The following is a 14,705-nucleotide window of genomic DNA, read 5'->3' as shown; positions in this document are numbered from 1 at the left end:
TGGCATGGACTCTCTCTAGGTTCTTGACCTCCAGGTCAATCCCCCAGAACTCAAAGCCCCCAATTATATGAAGACTGTGTTTGTACCAGCCTTGGCCTCAGCCCACCCTAGCAACTCTGCCCACAGGCTCCTGCTGCTACTTCAGAGTTGTGCCAGCTACGTGGAGAACCTCAGTTTGGAGCAGATGATGCCTCCTGCCCGGGTTGCAGGGCCATGCATGTCCGTGGGGCTTACAGTAAGGCGCTTCTGGAGCAACCTGCTTAGGCTGGGCATGCACTACCAGCAGGTAGTCCCCCAGGTGGGTCATCCTGGCCCTAACTGTGGTTGCCCTCACATGCCGTTACAATTCTAGCTTCTTACCACACCACCTCAAGGACCCCATCTGCTGCGCCCACACGGAACATTCAAACTCTAGAGTCTCCCTTTCAAGGCTTGCTGGCTATGCAGTTAAGAAAGCAAGCCTTGGGAGCCATGTATAGTTTCCTGGATTTGCCCACTTATACAGGGAGATTTTAGAAAATGCCTTCCCATTCTGAACCTCAGTGTGTTCAAATATGGGGTTTATATGAGCCTGATTTGATAGCAGGGCATCAGTCTCTCACACAGTCCCTGAGAGAGAAAGGACACTGTCACTGCAAGGGAGAGGGGCCTAGCACAGACAGGTTAGAGTAGCATAAGAGCAGGCAAGAACCCAACAGCAAGTAGCTGTAATGCTGCCGATTCCCTTTCAGTCCCCTGCATATTTGACCAGGTAAAGCCTAGGGTACGAGCAGAGAGGAGGCCAGGCCTTGGTTGAGTCAGAAAGAAAAAGGAGGTTCTCTGTGATTTATGCAAGTTTACTTAGCACCTGAAGATTCAAGCATTGGACAAGGCTGTCACCAATATCTCCCAGAGCTGGTTATCTCCCATGCCTCTCTCTCTCACCTGCCTTCCCTTTCTTTTCCTGACCCCAGAAAAGAACAAACCAAGGGGAGATTTCTATCACCAAGCCCACAGCTAAGGGTGAACCAGCCAGGAGCCCTGAATGTATGACTGCCAAGTTCATCAAGCCCCCCTCCCCCGTGCCAGGTTTGCCTTTGATCTGCCAAGGGCTGCAGAGCCTCCCTGTCAGAGTCTCCCTGCGGAGCCCAGGTGGGACCTCTGAGAAAACTAAGAGCGTCTACTCCCAGACCGTCGAGACAGCCTTGGTACCCTGTGATGCTTGCACCAGTGTCCAGGGCAGCCTATGGGAGGTGGGCAAGGTGATTATCAACCTATGTCAGAGCCAAAACTTGCCTTCATCCTTGGGCCAGTTCCAGAGATTGGTGCAGGACAGCCTGGGGCTTAAACCACTGCCAGCTGCCACCGTGGGCCACTGGGCAGCAGAGCAGAGCAAAGACCTGACTCGTCTCAATAAACACGTGGGGGCCCTCACCCAGCTTGTTGGGCCCCTTAGGGCCCAGCTGGAAGAGGCTGAGGGGCAGAAGGATGGACTGAGGAAGCAGGTGAGCAAACTGGAACAGACCCTGCAGCAGGAGCAAGGGGAGCGGCAGCGGCAGACAGAAGAGGCTAAGCGGACCCTGGCCCAGTTCGAGCATGACAGGCACCAGCTGCTCACAGGTCTACTCCCCAGAGGCCAGGCACTGGCATGACCTTATGATGACCATCCCTCCTCCCAGTCAGACCAGGCTTTGAGTCCCAATAGTCTGCATGGAAGAAACCCAGGCTGGGGAATGGCCAGAAGTTCCGGGACAGGAAGGCAGCAGGAAGGGTGTAGATATCCAGCTGGGGACATTGAGCAGCTGGAACTCTGTCCTCTTAAGGAATAATTCCTGGACTCCAGCCTCAGACTTATCCCATAAGAAGGGGAGAGGGTTCTCACTACCAAGCCTACCCCACACCCCTCCCTTAGCAGAGCAGCCTCTTGGCTTTGGCAAAAGCTCTTGGCAAAAGGAAGGCATTGGGGCCCACTGTTGCTGGCTGAGGACTTAGGGTCAGAAGTCACTGTCATTTCTGAGTCTCACCATTGTCTCCATGGAGATCACTGAGTCCCGAGAAGCATAGGTAATGGAGCCACCAGCCTGTGGAGCATGTCAGGGCCCAAGGCCGCCTAGAACTACCCCAGGCCTCCCTTGACCATACAGGCTGCACTGGGGCTTAAAGGCCATGGGCCCAAGTGATCCTCTGAAAGGCCTCTCTCTTGGCTGCTATAGAAACATGTGACCTAAAGACAAAGGTGGCCATTCTGGAGGAAGACCTGAAACAGCAGCAGAAGTCCATGCAGGCCATGGGTAAGAAGCCCCTTTGTGTTACCCCCATCCACATCTCCAACTCATTGTATAGCCAGACAAATACCTCTGTTTCCATTCCAAGCTCCTAGAGCAAAGAGAATGGGAACCATAGGAGGAAGGGTCTCACTTTCTATGCTTTGATGATGATCCCAACTAGAGTCACAATATCAGTGGGCAGAAAGTGCCTTCTTTATTCCAGACCCACCTCATGGGGTCCTGAGCCCCGTGTTGTGATCTGGGCTTCAGATCTGTGATGTGACCTCCCATAGTCCCAGTCAGAGGTGTTTTAGAGACTCCCACCCAGGGCTTCCTTTTGTATCTGCTCACTCAATCCTACAGAGGCAAAGGCCCAGCAGCTGGAAGAGGAAGGTGAGCGTAGGGCGGCAGCTGAGAGACAGGTGCAGCAGCTGGAGGAGCAGGTGCAGCTGCTGGCAGGGCGGCTGGATGGGGCTAGCCAGCAGATCCGCTGGGCTAGCACAGAGCTGGACAAGGAGAAGGCCCGCGTCGACAGCATGGTCCGTCATCAGGAGGTGAGGCCTATGGTCCAGGCGTTGAGCTTCAGACTCTTATCTTTACTTCCTGTGGCAAGAGGAGGAGGTAGATAATCCTGTGGTCTCGCATTAGGTGGAGAAACTGAGCTTGGTGAGGTTAAAGAAGTTGCCCCAGCAGTGCCAGGGTATCAGGGTTTCAGTGATACAGGCAGATGTGACACTGGAGACTTAATGAGAAGAGTCCTGTTTGAGTGGGGACTGTGTGACTGGAAAGAAGTTGGGTTATCCACTACCTTCTAAACAGTGGGTCCTGGTCTCACCCCAACTGGGTGAACATCCACCTGCTGCCTTCCTTCCACACTTTAACATCTGCGTGCTGATCTCTGCATCCAAACATAACACAGATACCAACCACACCGTAGCCTCCTTAGTCCAGGGTGGCCAGTTTGGCCACAGGGTCCTTACATCTGCCCTGCCTACCCATCCCTATTTAGTCCCTGCAGGCCAAGCAGAGGACTTTGCTGCAGCAGCTGGACTGTCTGGACCAGGAGCGGGAAGAGCTGCGGGGCAATCTGGATGAGGCTGAGGTCCAGCGGTCTGAGTTGGAGGAGCAGCTGCAGAGCCTCCAGAGCGAAAGGGAACAGGGACAGTGCCAGCTGCAGGCCCAGCAGGTGCAGTGGGGTAGGGTGAGAGGGAAAGCAGTCCTCACCTCTGAGGAGCCGCTTACCTTGTTGAGTGTCCCTGGGCCTTTTCTGTATCCCAAGGGAGCTTAGAGCCAGGTCTGAGCTTTCTTTGCCCCCAGGAAGTGCTGCAGAGCCTGCAGCAGGAGAAACAGGACCTGGAACAGGTAATTACAGACCTGCAGCTGACCATCTCAGAGCTGCAGCAGCAGCTGGAGGAACTGAAGGAACGGGAGCGACTGCTGGTGGCCTTCCCAGACCTGCACCAGCCAGTGGAGGCCCAGATCCAAAGTAGGAGTCTGGGGGTACTGCTGAGGGTAGGGTGGGGCCTAGGTGGGCATGGAGCTTGCCTAGATGTGCGGTTTGCTACAGTTCTTACCTCAGTAAGTGGAGGTGGGGGCAGGAGGGTAAACTGTGTGGCTCTAGAGCCACAAGCACTTCATCTGTTGCTCACCTCCCTGGAGCTGACATACAGAAATGCAGGGCAAAGTGAGTGCCCTACTCACCCTAGTGGACCAGGCCGAGGCCTGTCTCCCTCCCTAGTGGACCAGGCCGAGGCCTGTCTCCCTCCCTAGTGGACCAGGCCGAGGCCTGTCTCCCTCCCTAGTGGACCAGGAGGAGGCCTTCCTCCCTAGTGGACCAGGCCAAGGCCTGTCTCCCTTCAGCACATGCTCTGCTCACATGCCAGGCTTTGCTCAACTCCCCCAGATTTCCTTCCTAATGTCATGTACAAGGGGCCATTTTCAAGGACACAGCGTGAACTGTCCAGTTATCCTGGACCCCATGGTCAGGAGCACTAGGCACCTACCCTGGCACAGAATCCTGTCAGATGATCTCTGTTCTCCTGTCAGCATTTTTAGAGTTCTAAGGCCCTAGGTTGGATGGATTCCTCCCACAGCTGTCAGGAGATCCAGTGATGCTCAGCTGGTCACAGTGACTCGTCACTGCTGAGCGCTAAGTGCCAGCCCCGTCTGCTGCCCACAACTGCCTCCTGAGGTTGACCTAGACCCTCTTCTTTTAAAATGAAAGCCTTTTTGTACATTTTAGTTGTGCGTGTGCACCTGACACAGCAGGAGTGTGGGCGGAAGACAAATGTGGAGGTTGCTTTTCTCCTTCTGCCATAGGGGTCTAAGTGTCCAGGAACTAAGCTCGGGTGGGTTAGTGGCAAATATCTTTCTTTAGCTGCTGAGCCACCTCACCTGCCCTACAGATTTTTTAAAAATCATTTTTTTGTGTGTATAGATGACTTGGGTATATCTATCTCTATGTACTGTGTTGGTGCCTGGTGCCTGAAGGCCAGAAGATAGGGTAAATCCTCTGAACTGGAGTTGTGGGCTGCCATGTGGGTGCTGGGAATTAAATCCTGGTCCTTTGGAAGTGTTCTTAACCACTGAGTCATGTCCAGCCTGTCACCCTTTGTATAAACTAGGAAACTGAGATGTAGCATGGGCAGCAACTTGCTTGAGTTTATAGAGCTGGGCACTTTCATCCATTTCACCACAGTGTAAGGAAGACCACACATGATGACCTCCTGTGACCCAAGTCCCAGTAGTACCATTGCCAAGCCTTCAATAAGGGAAATCCATTCTATTTTTAAAGGCTTATTCATGTATTTTATGTATATAAGTGCTATGTCAACACAGCAGAGGAGGACATGAGATCCCATGACAGACGGTTGTGAGCCACAATGGTTGCTAGGAATCAAACTCAGGACCTCTGGAAGAGCAGCCAGGGCTCATAACCACTGAGCCACCTCTCCAGGCCAGATCCACTGCTTTACTCAACATCCAAATCTGCCAATTCTAGGACGCACGTAGCTCTCAGATTCTAAAATGTGCCTCTCACTGCCACAGCAGGTTGACATCAGGGTGGGAAGAAAGGCCTGAGGAGGAGGATGTGCTGGATGCCTGGAGTGCTGCCTCTCCACCTCTGAGGTCCTGTCCAATCGGACGGAGGCAGACTTAGTGAGGTGGGACTCCAAATCTGTCTCTGCAGGCTCTAGCAATGTCACCCATGACATGGAGAGGCAAGTGCAAGCCAATGACATCCGAATCCAGGTCCTACAGGAGGAGAACAAGCGGCTCCAGTCCATGCTGACCAAAATCCGGGAGGTGGCCCAGCAGGGAGGCCTCAAGGTGACCTTTGAAGGGCTTGGTATTTTATTTGGAAAGGGTCCCCACCAGGCAGGATTTGAGATTGTGCCACGTGAGCATACCTCATGACAGTGTGGCTTTAGGCTACAACTGAAAAATTACTTCCATACATGAAAAAGTATGAGACATGAAAGGCAAGCCTTCCAGCTCGCAATCCCACCACAGCCCCTCATTAGTTTACTTCAAGAGTCAGCATATATTGCCTGCCCAAGGGTTTGCAGGTGAGGATGGCCTTCGGGTGGCTTCCCAAGCCGTCTCTTAGTGATGAGGACTTGTGAGTTTGGTTTGGGATTCTGCCTTCCTGTCTACCTTGAAGCTCTCTATAGTGTAGGGAGGGGCTCCTGGGCCCTTCTGAGCTTTATCTTTTTTGCAGATGGTCTCGCAGGGCCAGCTCTGGTCCTCTCCCTACAAGGGCATCCAGGGAACAATACCCCCAGCCCAGGCCCAGAGTGCATTGTCAGGGTGAGTAAGACTCCTGGAGGCTGGGCAGATAAGTCATAAGAAGTATGGTGCCTTTGATCCAGGGGATGTTGCTCCTGTCTTCCCTCAGACCCACAGGCAGACGGCAGTCTCCTGGCAGCAAGACAAGCGGTTCAGGCAAGACCCATCCAGGCGGGCCCCGAACATCCCCCTCTCGGCAGCCTGGCAGCTTGCCCAGCAAGTCCTCTTCGGGGGATGGAGCCCATTCAGCCACCTGCACCCAGAACCCCATAAGGGCCTTGGCCAGGCTGAGGAGAAAGCTTTCACCGAACAGAGGTCAGGCTGGTTCTCCATACCAGCCCCAGGAGCGGCCCATGTAACCCGCAGCAGGGGTAGGGCTGGAGGGTAGGTGGCTAGCAACCCCCCATGGAATAAAAGCCCCAGCCATCTGCCCACAGCTATCTTGGCCTCAGCGTGGCTGAGCTGGGGGAACAGACCTTCCCTTCTTGTTGGGTAAGGGCCTCTGTGATCCCACCATGCAGGTCGCTGGCCAACAGAAGCCTGGCACTGAGTTGGGAGCTTCCTGTTTGCTCCAGATGGGCCTGTGGGAGGACCACACTGAGGGGTAGCCAGGTCACCTGAGCAGAGTGAAGCACAGCCTTCCCATAGAAAGGGCTGAGGGGACTGGGTTTCCTGACGGCACTCAGGTTAGGACTCGGGTGTGAGCACACATCTGAAATAAGGAGCCAGAGGCCAGGAGCTTGCTGCTCGCCCTCTGGTTCAGCAAGGCAGGCAGAGAACAGTGTTGTTTTTGCCTTTGTCGCCCACCCGAGCTCTGCATCTCATGCAGACCAAAGGGCATCAGGCAGCTCACCAAAGAGCTTGCTCCTCTAGGAACTGCTGCGAGGTCCCTCTCAAGCCCTACAGGTCAGAGCCCCACCAAACCATGGGAGGAAAGTCCAGGACTTTGGATACCTTAGCCATCCATGGTTTGATGAAAATTAGACTTTGGGGCTCACCTAGTTCAGGATGACACAAGATCAAACAAGGATGCTACCGCCACACCATGTACATGTGGTCACTTTTCTAAGGAAGCCACTAGCCTGTGTTGAGTCACATTTGTGATGGACAGGCTCTAAGTTTTCCTGAGATTTTCTCAGGGCACACTAACCAGTGTGGGTGGCATTATTTGTTGTGTAGTAGGGTTGAGTGCCTAAGTTTACAGTGAAGGATCAGTGGTCAGGTCTCCCAACTTGCTTCTTTTTTTGGGAGGGGTGTATTTCAAGACAGCACTTCTCTGTGTAGCCCTGGCTGTCCTAGAACTCTGTAGACCAGGCTGGCCTTGAACTCACAGAGATCCACCTGCCTATGCCTCTCAAGTGCTGGGATTAAAGGTGTGTGCCACCACCGCTGGCCCAACTCTGTTTCTTAACAGCCCAGGGGGTCTGGGGCAGACTGAATACTCTGAGTCACTCTACCAGGGGAGAGCCTGCTTTGGGCATAGCTCCGAGAGAGGCCTTGTGACTGCTGAATATTCCAGGCCTCTGCTGACTCAAACATCCTCTTATTAGCTCTCACTTGTGCCAGTTAGTAGGCCAGACCCTTCTCCTCTAGGTGACATATACCCTAGGGAGGCTGAAACAGGAGGATTGAGAGCTTGAGGCTAGCCTATGCCATATAGTGAGAACCTAACTCAGACAAGAGATGGACAGGCATAGAATAGGAAAAATAAAAAAGTCCAAAAGTCAATTCGACCAGGCCCTTTGCTCAGAGGAGAAAATTAAGGTATCACTCAATATGTCTCCTTTTAGATGGCTCTTGGCCAGAGTCCTCCTGGCTGGGACAGAGCTGGATGCTTAGACCTGGGCTGTGGTGCTGAGGTCCCTACCCCCTGCTGCTCTTGCCTGGCCCTGACTTGTACCACCCACCTTCAGGAAGGCAGCAGAGGTGAGCATGGTAGCACACCTTTAGTCCTAGTACTCAGGAGGCAGAGGCAAGAGGATCTCTTTGAGTTTAAGGCTAGCCTGGTCTACATAGCAAGTTCCAGAACAGCAAGGGCCACATACAGACACAGTCTCAAACAGAAAAGAGAAAGAAAGAAAAGGGGGTGCAGCAGAGAATGTGAGAAAGGGGGAATGTGCAGCAGGGAATGGTGTCTCCTGCATGGAATCCCCTTCAGCCCCTGACCACCTCCTGCTTCCCATGGGCTCATGTGTTGGCCAGTTGCTTTTCTCATTTCTATTGCTATCGTTTGGTGCTGGAACAGAATTCAGGCCCCTTGTGCATATGAGGCAGGTTCTCTACCAGTTCGCGCCATGCCCCAGCCCTTGCCTCTCATCTGAAGATCACTCTACATAACCTACTCACAGGGGCTAGAATTTCTAGAGTCAACATTTTAAAGATAGTGCAAGGCCTTGAGGAATGTAAGGATTCTACTGTTCCCAGCAAGAGAAACCAAGGTGATTGGTTTTCGTCTGTTTTTCTCTTTGAGAGTAGCCCAGGCTTGTCTATGCAGCCAAGGATGATCGAGAGTTCATGACCCTCTGGTTTCCCTTACCAGAGGCTACAGAACAAGGGGATTACAGGGACTGCCCAGGAGCCCAGTTTAGCCTTGAACTTTTTGTTTTGTTTTGTTATTTGAGACAGGGTCTCTCTGTGTAGCCCTGGCTGTCTTGGAACTTACTATGTAGACCAGGCTGGGCTTGAATTCACAGAGATCTGCCTGCCTCTGCCTCACCAGTGCTAGGACTAAAGGGGTACACTACTGTGCCCAGCTGGCCTTGAACTCTTAATCCTCCTGTCTCCAACTCCAGGTTTCTGGGATTATTGGCATATGCCACCACATATCCATCTTTTCCTTAACATCTTAAAACATCACACAGATTTATGTCTTATATGTTAAAATATACTCCATGTTTATTTTACTATTAAAACTTCCCTACCCAAACATTTGTTTTTGTGTTTTTGTTTTTTTCTTGTAATGATGCCCTTGGCAGATGCACCACATGTATTCTGTGGCCTCAAGTATCCTGCAGTAACATTTAGGCCAACCAAGAAATACAGCACTAGATGGTTTCTAAGGCCTCTGATCCCAGTCAGACTGGAGGAATCCAGCTGGACGGGCAGCAGGGAGTGGAGCAGGCTCACTTTAACGTCATCTTTGATTTGATTAGGCCATGGCCCGAAAGACACGGTCATGCCAGTGGGTCCCATGGCCACACATATTCTCCCTCAATAAATAGCATAAAATTCAACACCGAAGCTCCAGAGTGCTGTGGACAGATGTAGTGGCCATATTTTCTTTCCCAGAGTTGTGGGAGCTGCCTATGAGGACAATACCCCAGGTTTGCAGAGAAGGGCTCTAATGATTTCTCCTTGCCTGCTGGGTCCTGGCTCTGTGTCTTCAGCCTGGAGGTGCGAGTCCCTCCTATCCATCATGGGCATGGTGGGAACCTTTCCTTTGCCCACAGGGCTAGCTGGTCTGCCCATCCCACTCTCCTGTAGTGTAGGCTGGGAAGGATCCATCCCGATGTGCAGACTCTCCACTGGGGAGTTAGTCATCTGAGTAGTGGTTCCCTGTAGGGAAAGGAAGGACAGGGAGAGAGGTATCAGGTGGGGCTTAGGGAGTTAGCCCAGGATCCCACCTGGCCCCTGGTGCTCACCCAGGACATTGAACTTGCACAGTGGGCAGGTCTGTTGTAGCATCAGCCAGGGGTCTACGCAGTCTCGGTGGAACTCATGCTTACAGGGCAGTACCCGGAGCCACTACAGGGTGGGAAGAGGGACACAGGCTCCAGATGGGGGCTAGACCAGTGCACTTCACCAGGACTGTGCAGAGCACTCTGAGGCCATCCTCTGGTATGCTCTTGACAGCCACAATAAGGACTGTAAGAAGGTTCTGGTTGGAGATTTGACTAACCTGCTTGTTACAGAAGTAATCAAGACAGACAGCGCAAGTCTCAGCGCCAGGCTCTGGAAGGCTGTGTGCTGCCCTGCTCAGCCGGCACCGCCGGGTCTTGAGGGATGCTAGTCTCCGAACCACACGGCGTTTGAACAAATCCTCCTGCGGGAAGAGGATGGCCACAGTCTTGCAGGCCCAGGGGCGGTGGGCATGAGGGCTTCCACAGTGTGGCTCCCACCTGGCCTCCAGGCTCCTGCTGGCTCTGTCTTGATGCCTGCCGTTGGGCCTGAACCACAAGGCCTGTGCACAAGAGCATGACCACAAGCAAGATGGCATTCCATAGCTGCTGCAGGGGCTTCTGGGGAGGGAGGCAGATGTCAGGGGCACTGAAGCTGCTCCACATGCTTCCCGCCAGGAATATCTACCCCCAGAAACACTGAGGGTCTCTGTCTGTGGGGGCTCCCTGCTTGCTCTTCTGAAGTCTCCACCCCACTGGCCCATGTGCTCCTCCGGGTCTGCCCCAGCTCCATGGAGTCCCATGTCTCCCTAATAATACCCTGCTACTCTGTCCCCAGCATAGATTTCCTCCTTGTCTGTTCTCAGTCCCTATATCCTCCACTCACCCTCATCTAAGCTGCTGTTCACACCTGAAGCCACAGCTGGTGAAAAGGCTTCCGTGCTATGATCATCTCTCTCCTCAACCAGCAGCACCTCCCACCCCCATTGCCAGGACTTCCCCAGCAATCTGACAGCCATGCCTGCCCACCCTTGTCCCTTGCCATATTTCCCATTGTGGAAATCGATTGTCCTTGTCCCTTCTCACACCTTTAGCCTACTGCTCCAGGAGCATCCCCCCTGATGCTCAGGGTGAATGCTCCCCCTGGCCAGCCCTCCTAATACTCTTAGGCCATGGGCTCCCTCACCGCTGTCCTGGGTAGTCCTCAAGGTCCTTTAAAATGACACAGTCATATTGTAGACTCAGTCTTTGTGGAATGGAACTGAAGTGACTGAAGAAGCAAGCCACAGGGGCTTTCCTACACAAGTACACCATTTCACACAGAGTTTAGATGTGCTGTGACTAAAACAATTCACTTCAAAGCTCTCGGCTTTCCCAGTAGCTCTTGGCCACAGCACTCAGGGCAGGATGCCCGAACGGTCCTATAAATCCTGGGACTGTTCTTCCTAACAGTGGTTCGACTCCCATCACAGGAGAGGAGAGGGGCCCGAAATGGTTGGACAAAAGAGCCATCCTAGACCAGGCTGGGAGCTGTGAATGCAGTTAAACTAACCCTCGCTTGGGGTGAAAGCATTGGGGTCATGAGAGGTGTCTGTAACCCAGCCTCTTGCCCCTGTAATCACAGTGAAGTGGTGGCGTCTATTCCAGGAAACCCTTTGAGCCCAGGGCTGGGCTCAGGTTCTTTGTGCTGTCCTGGAAGAGTCTGTGCCTGCTGCCAGCTTGTGGTTCAGCCCTACAGAATGACCGTGTTTACCTGCCTGAGTGCTGGCTGGAGCTACTGGGCAGGGCCCTGTGCTACAGTGTGGCAAGCCTATCAGTGGGCCATGCTGAGCAGCCATCCAGGCAGAGCCTTCCCGAAGCCTGTAGTCTGGAGCAGCCAGGACGGAAGCCCCAGCTAAGGAGACAGGCAGGGCTCCTCCATTCGGGCAGCCAGGATGTTGTTCAGCATGGCTTCCTCATTCCCAGCTCTGAGTGGTCGCTAGGCCTGGGGTCCACTGCTCACCAGGGCAGTTCCGAGAGATGCCCAGCTATCACTCGGACACCTCGCCCCCCATGGCCATATGACATTGCACAGGTCACCCCATCTTGCCCAAGAGATAGAGTGTAAGTGAGGAACACAAAAGTACTTGGCCTCTGGTGGGTCACCTAAAGTTTAGGAGCTGGGGTCTTAACCCGTCTGACTTGAAACTGGCTCATGTCACAAACTATTGGAGTCTGTGCACCAGGAGAAGACCATCTCTCTGCTTCCCTTCAACCTGTACAGACTGGGGTTCAAGAAATGCTGTGGACCGAACACCCTGAACGCCTGGAAGCCAAGCACTGGACGATCTGGACACAAAACACGGCCAAAGCCACGAGGACACAAAGTCACTCTGCCCACCATACAGGCTTGGGCCTCCTATGCAGTGTGGAAGCCTGGCAGAGCCCAATCATGCTGAGCAGACAGTGGGGCTAGGAGCAGAGGAGCGAGGGGACATCCAAAGCAGGAAGGCAGGATGAGGGAAGAAAGGTCCACTAGCCAGCCGAGGACTCGTGGACAGAGAAAAGGAACAAAATCTGATCACTGGCTAGGCCCAGGGGCAGGAGCTGGGGAGTAATGCATGCAGGTAGTGAGACAAGACTAGAAATACAGATCAGTGGGGGCGACACTGTCTATCAGAACACTTGCTCAGCCTGTACACAGCCCTGTGTTCTATCCCCAGTGGGGGGAAAAAATGGGACGAGTGAAGAGAGCTGTGAAGGCCACCGAGCAGAGAACATGAAGGCATCAGCTGCTACCACTGCCCACCACCCTAGGCCAAGTGTCATGGCACTGCTAATAATCTACGACTACATGATCAACTCTACTAAATGATCAACTCTAAGGTATGCAAGGCTGTCCTAGGATCCACAGGCACCTACCTGCTCCTGGGCTTGAGCACCTCCCAGGCACACCAAGTCCTGCCAGCCACCGTAGCCATCCTTGGAGAGACCACAGGTGGTCCACAATGTCAGCTTCCACTCGATGTTGGCTGAAAGGGACTCTCCACTGCTGATCTCAGCAGTAGCCTGGGTCCTCCTGAGAGGAAAATCATGGGTGGAGAGCAGACAGGAGGCCTTTGGGAAGGGAGGCCTGTACTCATCTACCTGGCTTTGCAGTGGATACCTGAGGATATGGCTCCCAGACTTTTCCTAGATTTCTTTGCCCATGTTTTTAATCCAGCCAGGCCAAGGTACAGCCTGTCAACCAGGCACCCAGCTTCCTCATGCTGGGCTGGTCTCCTCTGCCCAAAGAGCGGTTCCTTTCCCAGATCCTGCCTCTCCTCCCCTCCTTTCCCTCCCCCCAGCTTTCAACCTTAGACAACAGTTTAAGGGCCAACAGGTAAGGACCTTCTTCAGAGACACCCTCCTCCCCATGGCCCACTGGGAAGCAAGAGACCCACAGCACCAGAGCACCCAGAACAAACTGGACTCACTGCAGAAGAGCTTCCAACAGCTTGGTGACATTTGAAGAGTAATGGAGAACAATCACTGGCCTGAGCAGGAGCTGGGATATGTCCAACTGCAGGAGACAGGCAGGGTCAGCAGGCTTCAGTCCCCTGTCCCCTCGCCTGCCCACCCGCACAGCCCAAGCCAGTTTACCTCTCGGACTACACTGTGGTTTAGGATGAGGAGAAGCAGGGCAGAGGCTCCCAGGAAAAGGGCTCGGCGCATCTGCAGGGGGAGACAGAAGGTGAGAGGCTGCCACACACTTGCCTTACCTGTGGCCCTAGCTCCCCGGAGCCTGACCTCTGGGTAGACTAGCTATAAGCTGCCTGAAGTCAAGCCAAAGCTGAGGGATGGCTTTAGAGGCCAAAGAGACAAGGACAGTCGAAGGAGACACACGGTGATGGTTGTGGACTTAGGCAATACTTAATTATGAAACATAGATTACAACATTTTATAGATGTTAACTTTCCTACTTTCCCATACCATGGGATATTCCTGATTTTAAGAAATTTGCACCTCCTCATGTGTGTGAGAAACTTACACTCCTTCCATTCTGTAGGATCCAAAATCCTTGTCATTTGCCTAGTCCTGGCAAATACGTTCTCCACCCTTGCTGAGTCCTGTCACCAGAACAGGTCCACTTTCCCCAGAGAATCTTCCCACCTCCCCATGACACTGCTCCCGTGCTCCATATTGGTGTCTGCTAACCCCCTCGGGCCCAGGGCTTCTCTGGAAGGCTCCTCATAAGCCACTTGTTAGCCTGGCTCTAGCAGATGTTTTGAAAGCACTTTCCTTCTTCCCTTCCCTCAAACACCCTTTGCACCTGCTGGACCAGAGCCTTGGGATATGCCTTCTGGCTACTGCCTTGATTCTCCTGGTGGAACTGGGCGACCTGCTCTTTGCCCACATATGCCACTGCAATCCAGCCATCTGCGGGTATCTCTTGCTCAGCATCCACGACATCCATCTGTGGAACAAGGAACCATGAGAAGAGAGAGGCAGAGGGAATGGCAGAGGCAGCCAGGGTTTGCCACAAAGCACACAAGGTCAGGGTGTAGGAATGAGTGCGGAAGGGGCATGTGGATCTCAGATTTGCGAACCCCTGAATGCTGGGGAGCAGCATTCTGGGCTGTCAAGGACTAGCTTCGGGAAGAAGATAGCGGGGTCTATACGAGGGTCATGGCAAGTTTAGGCAGGACTGATCTCACCAGCAGCAGGCGGCCGCCCAGTAGAGGTTCCGGACTCGCTTCGGAACCGATCCTGACACCCTCCAAAACCAGGGCGTCCTGCCGCGGCAGCTTCACATCCACCCGCACTGCGCGGGCTCCGCCCCGCCCAGCCCGGGCCTCCGGCTCGCTGCCGTCCGCCGCGGCTCCGGGACCCATCAGGCCCAGCCACAAAGGCAGCAGGGGCAACAGTAGCAGCAGCGGCGACGGCGGCGATGGGGGAGGGGGCGGCGAAGATGGCGACCTCAGTGCCGGGCGATCGGCCGGGCCCATGACCGGACCGGAGAGGTGGTGAGGCCGTAGTCTAAGGTCCGCGGGGGGGCCAGGAGAACCGAGTGAGCCAGGCCGCGCCGGACGGG

General features: G+C 53.9%; 2 protein-coding genes across 8 annotated transcripts in view; one reads left to right on the top strand and one right to left on the bottom strand.

The window, feature by feature from the left end:
* Positions 1–8,963, top strand: part of Ccdc157 (coiled-coil domain containing 157) — a 19,260-nt gene extending 10,297 nt beyond the window's left edge. The window contains exons 4-14 of one of the 4 annotated variants that reach the window (XR_015636806.1): positions 127–298; positions 954–1,599; positions 2,193–2,270; positions 2,610–2,800; positions 3,256–3,432; positions 3,564–3,732; positions 5,437–5,576; positions 5,968–6,056; positions 6,145–6,419; positions 7,826–7,961; positions 8,828–8,963. Coding sequence is in view for 3 of the 4 variants with exons in the window: in NM_001432845.1 (NP_001419774.1) it covers positions 127–298; positions 954–1,599; positions 2,193–2,270; positions 2,610–2,800; positions 3,256–3,432; positions 3,564–3,732; positions 5,437–5,576; positions 5,968–6,056; positions 6,145–6,394 (1,912 nt within the window). In the remaining variant the exon portion in view is untranslated. 4 annotated transcript variants of the gene reach the window in all.
* Rnf215 (ring finger protein 215) lies at positions 8,898–14,705 on the bottom strand. Of its 4 annotated transcripts, NM_001107234.2 has the most exon segments (9): positions 8,898–9,590; positions 9,677–9,779; positions 9,934–10,077; positions 10,154–10,273; positions 12,554–12,710; positions 13,108–13,193; positions 13,274–13,345; positions 13,944–14,087; positions 14,329–14,683. In NM_001107234.2, coding segments are annotated over 9 exon segments (1,140 nt in total). In that variant the 5' UTR covers positions 14,620–14,683; the 3' UTR covers positions 8,898–9,567.

This window comes from Rattus norvegicus, chromosome 14 (genome assembly GCF_021556685.1).
Source record: "Rattus norvegicus strain SHRSP/BbbUtx chromosome 14, alternate assembly SHRSP_T2T, whole genome shotgun sequence".
NCBI lineage: Eukaryota > Metazoa > Chordata > Mammalia > Rodentia > Muridae > Rattus > Rattus norvegicus.
Note: the sequence above shows the minus strand (reverse complement) of the source record. Positions and strands in the feature narration are given on the sequence as shown.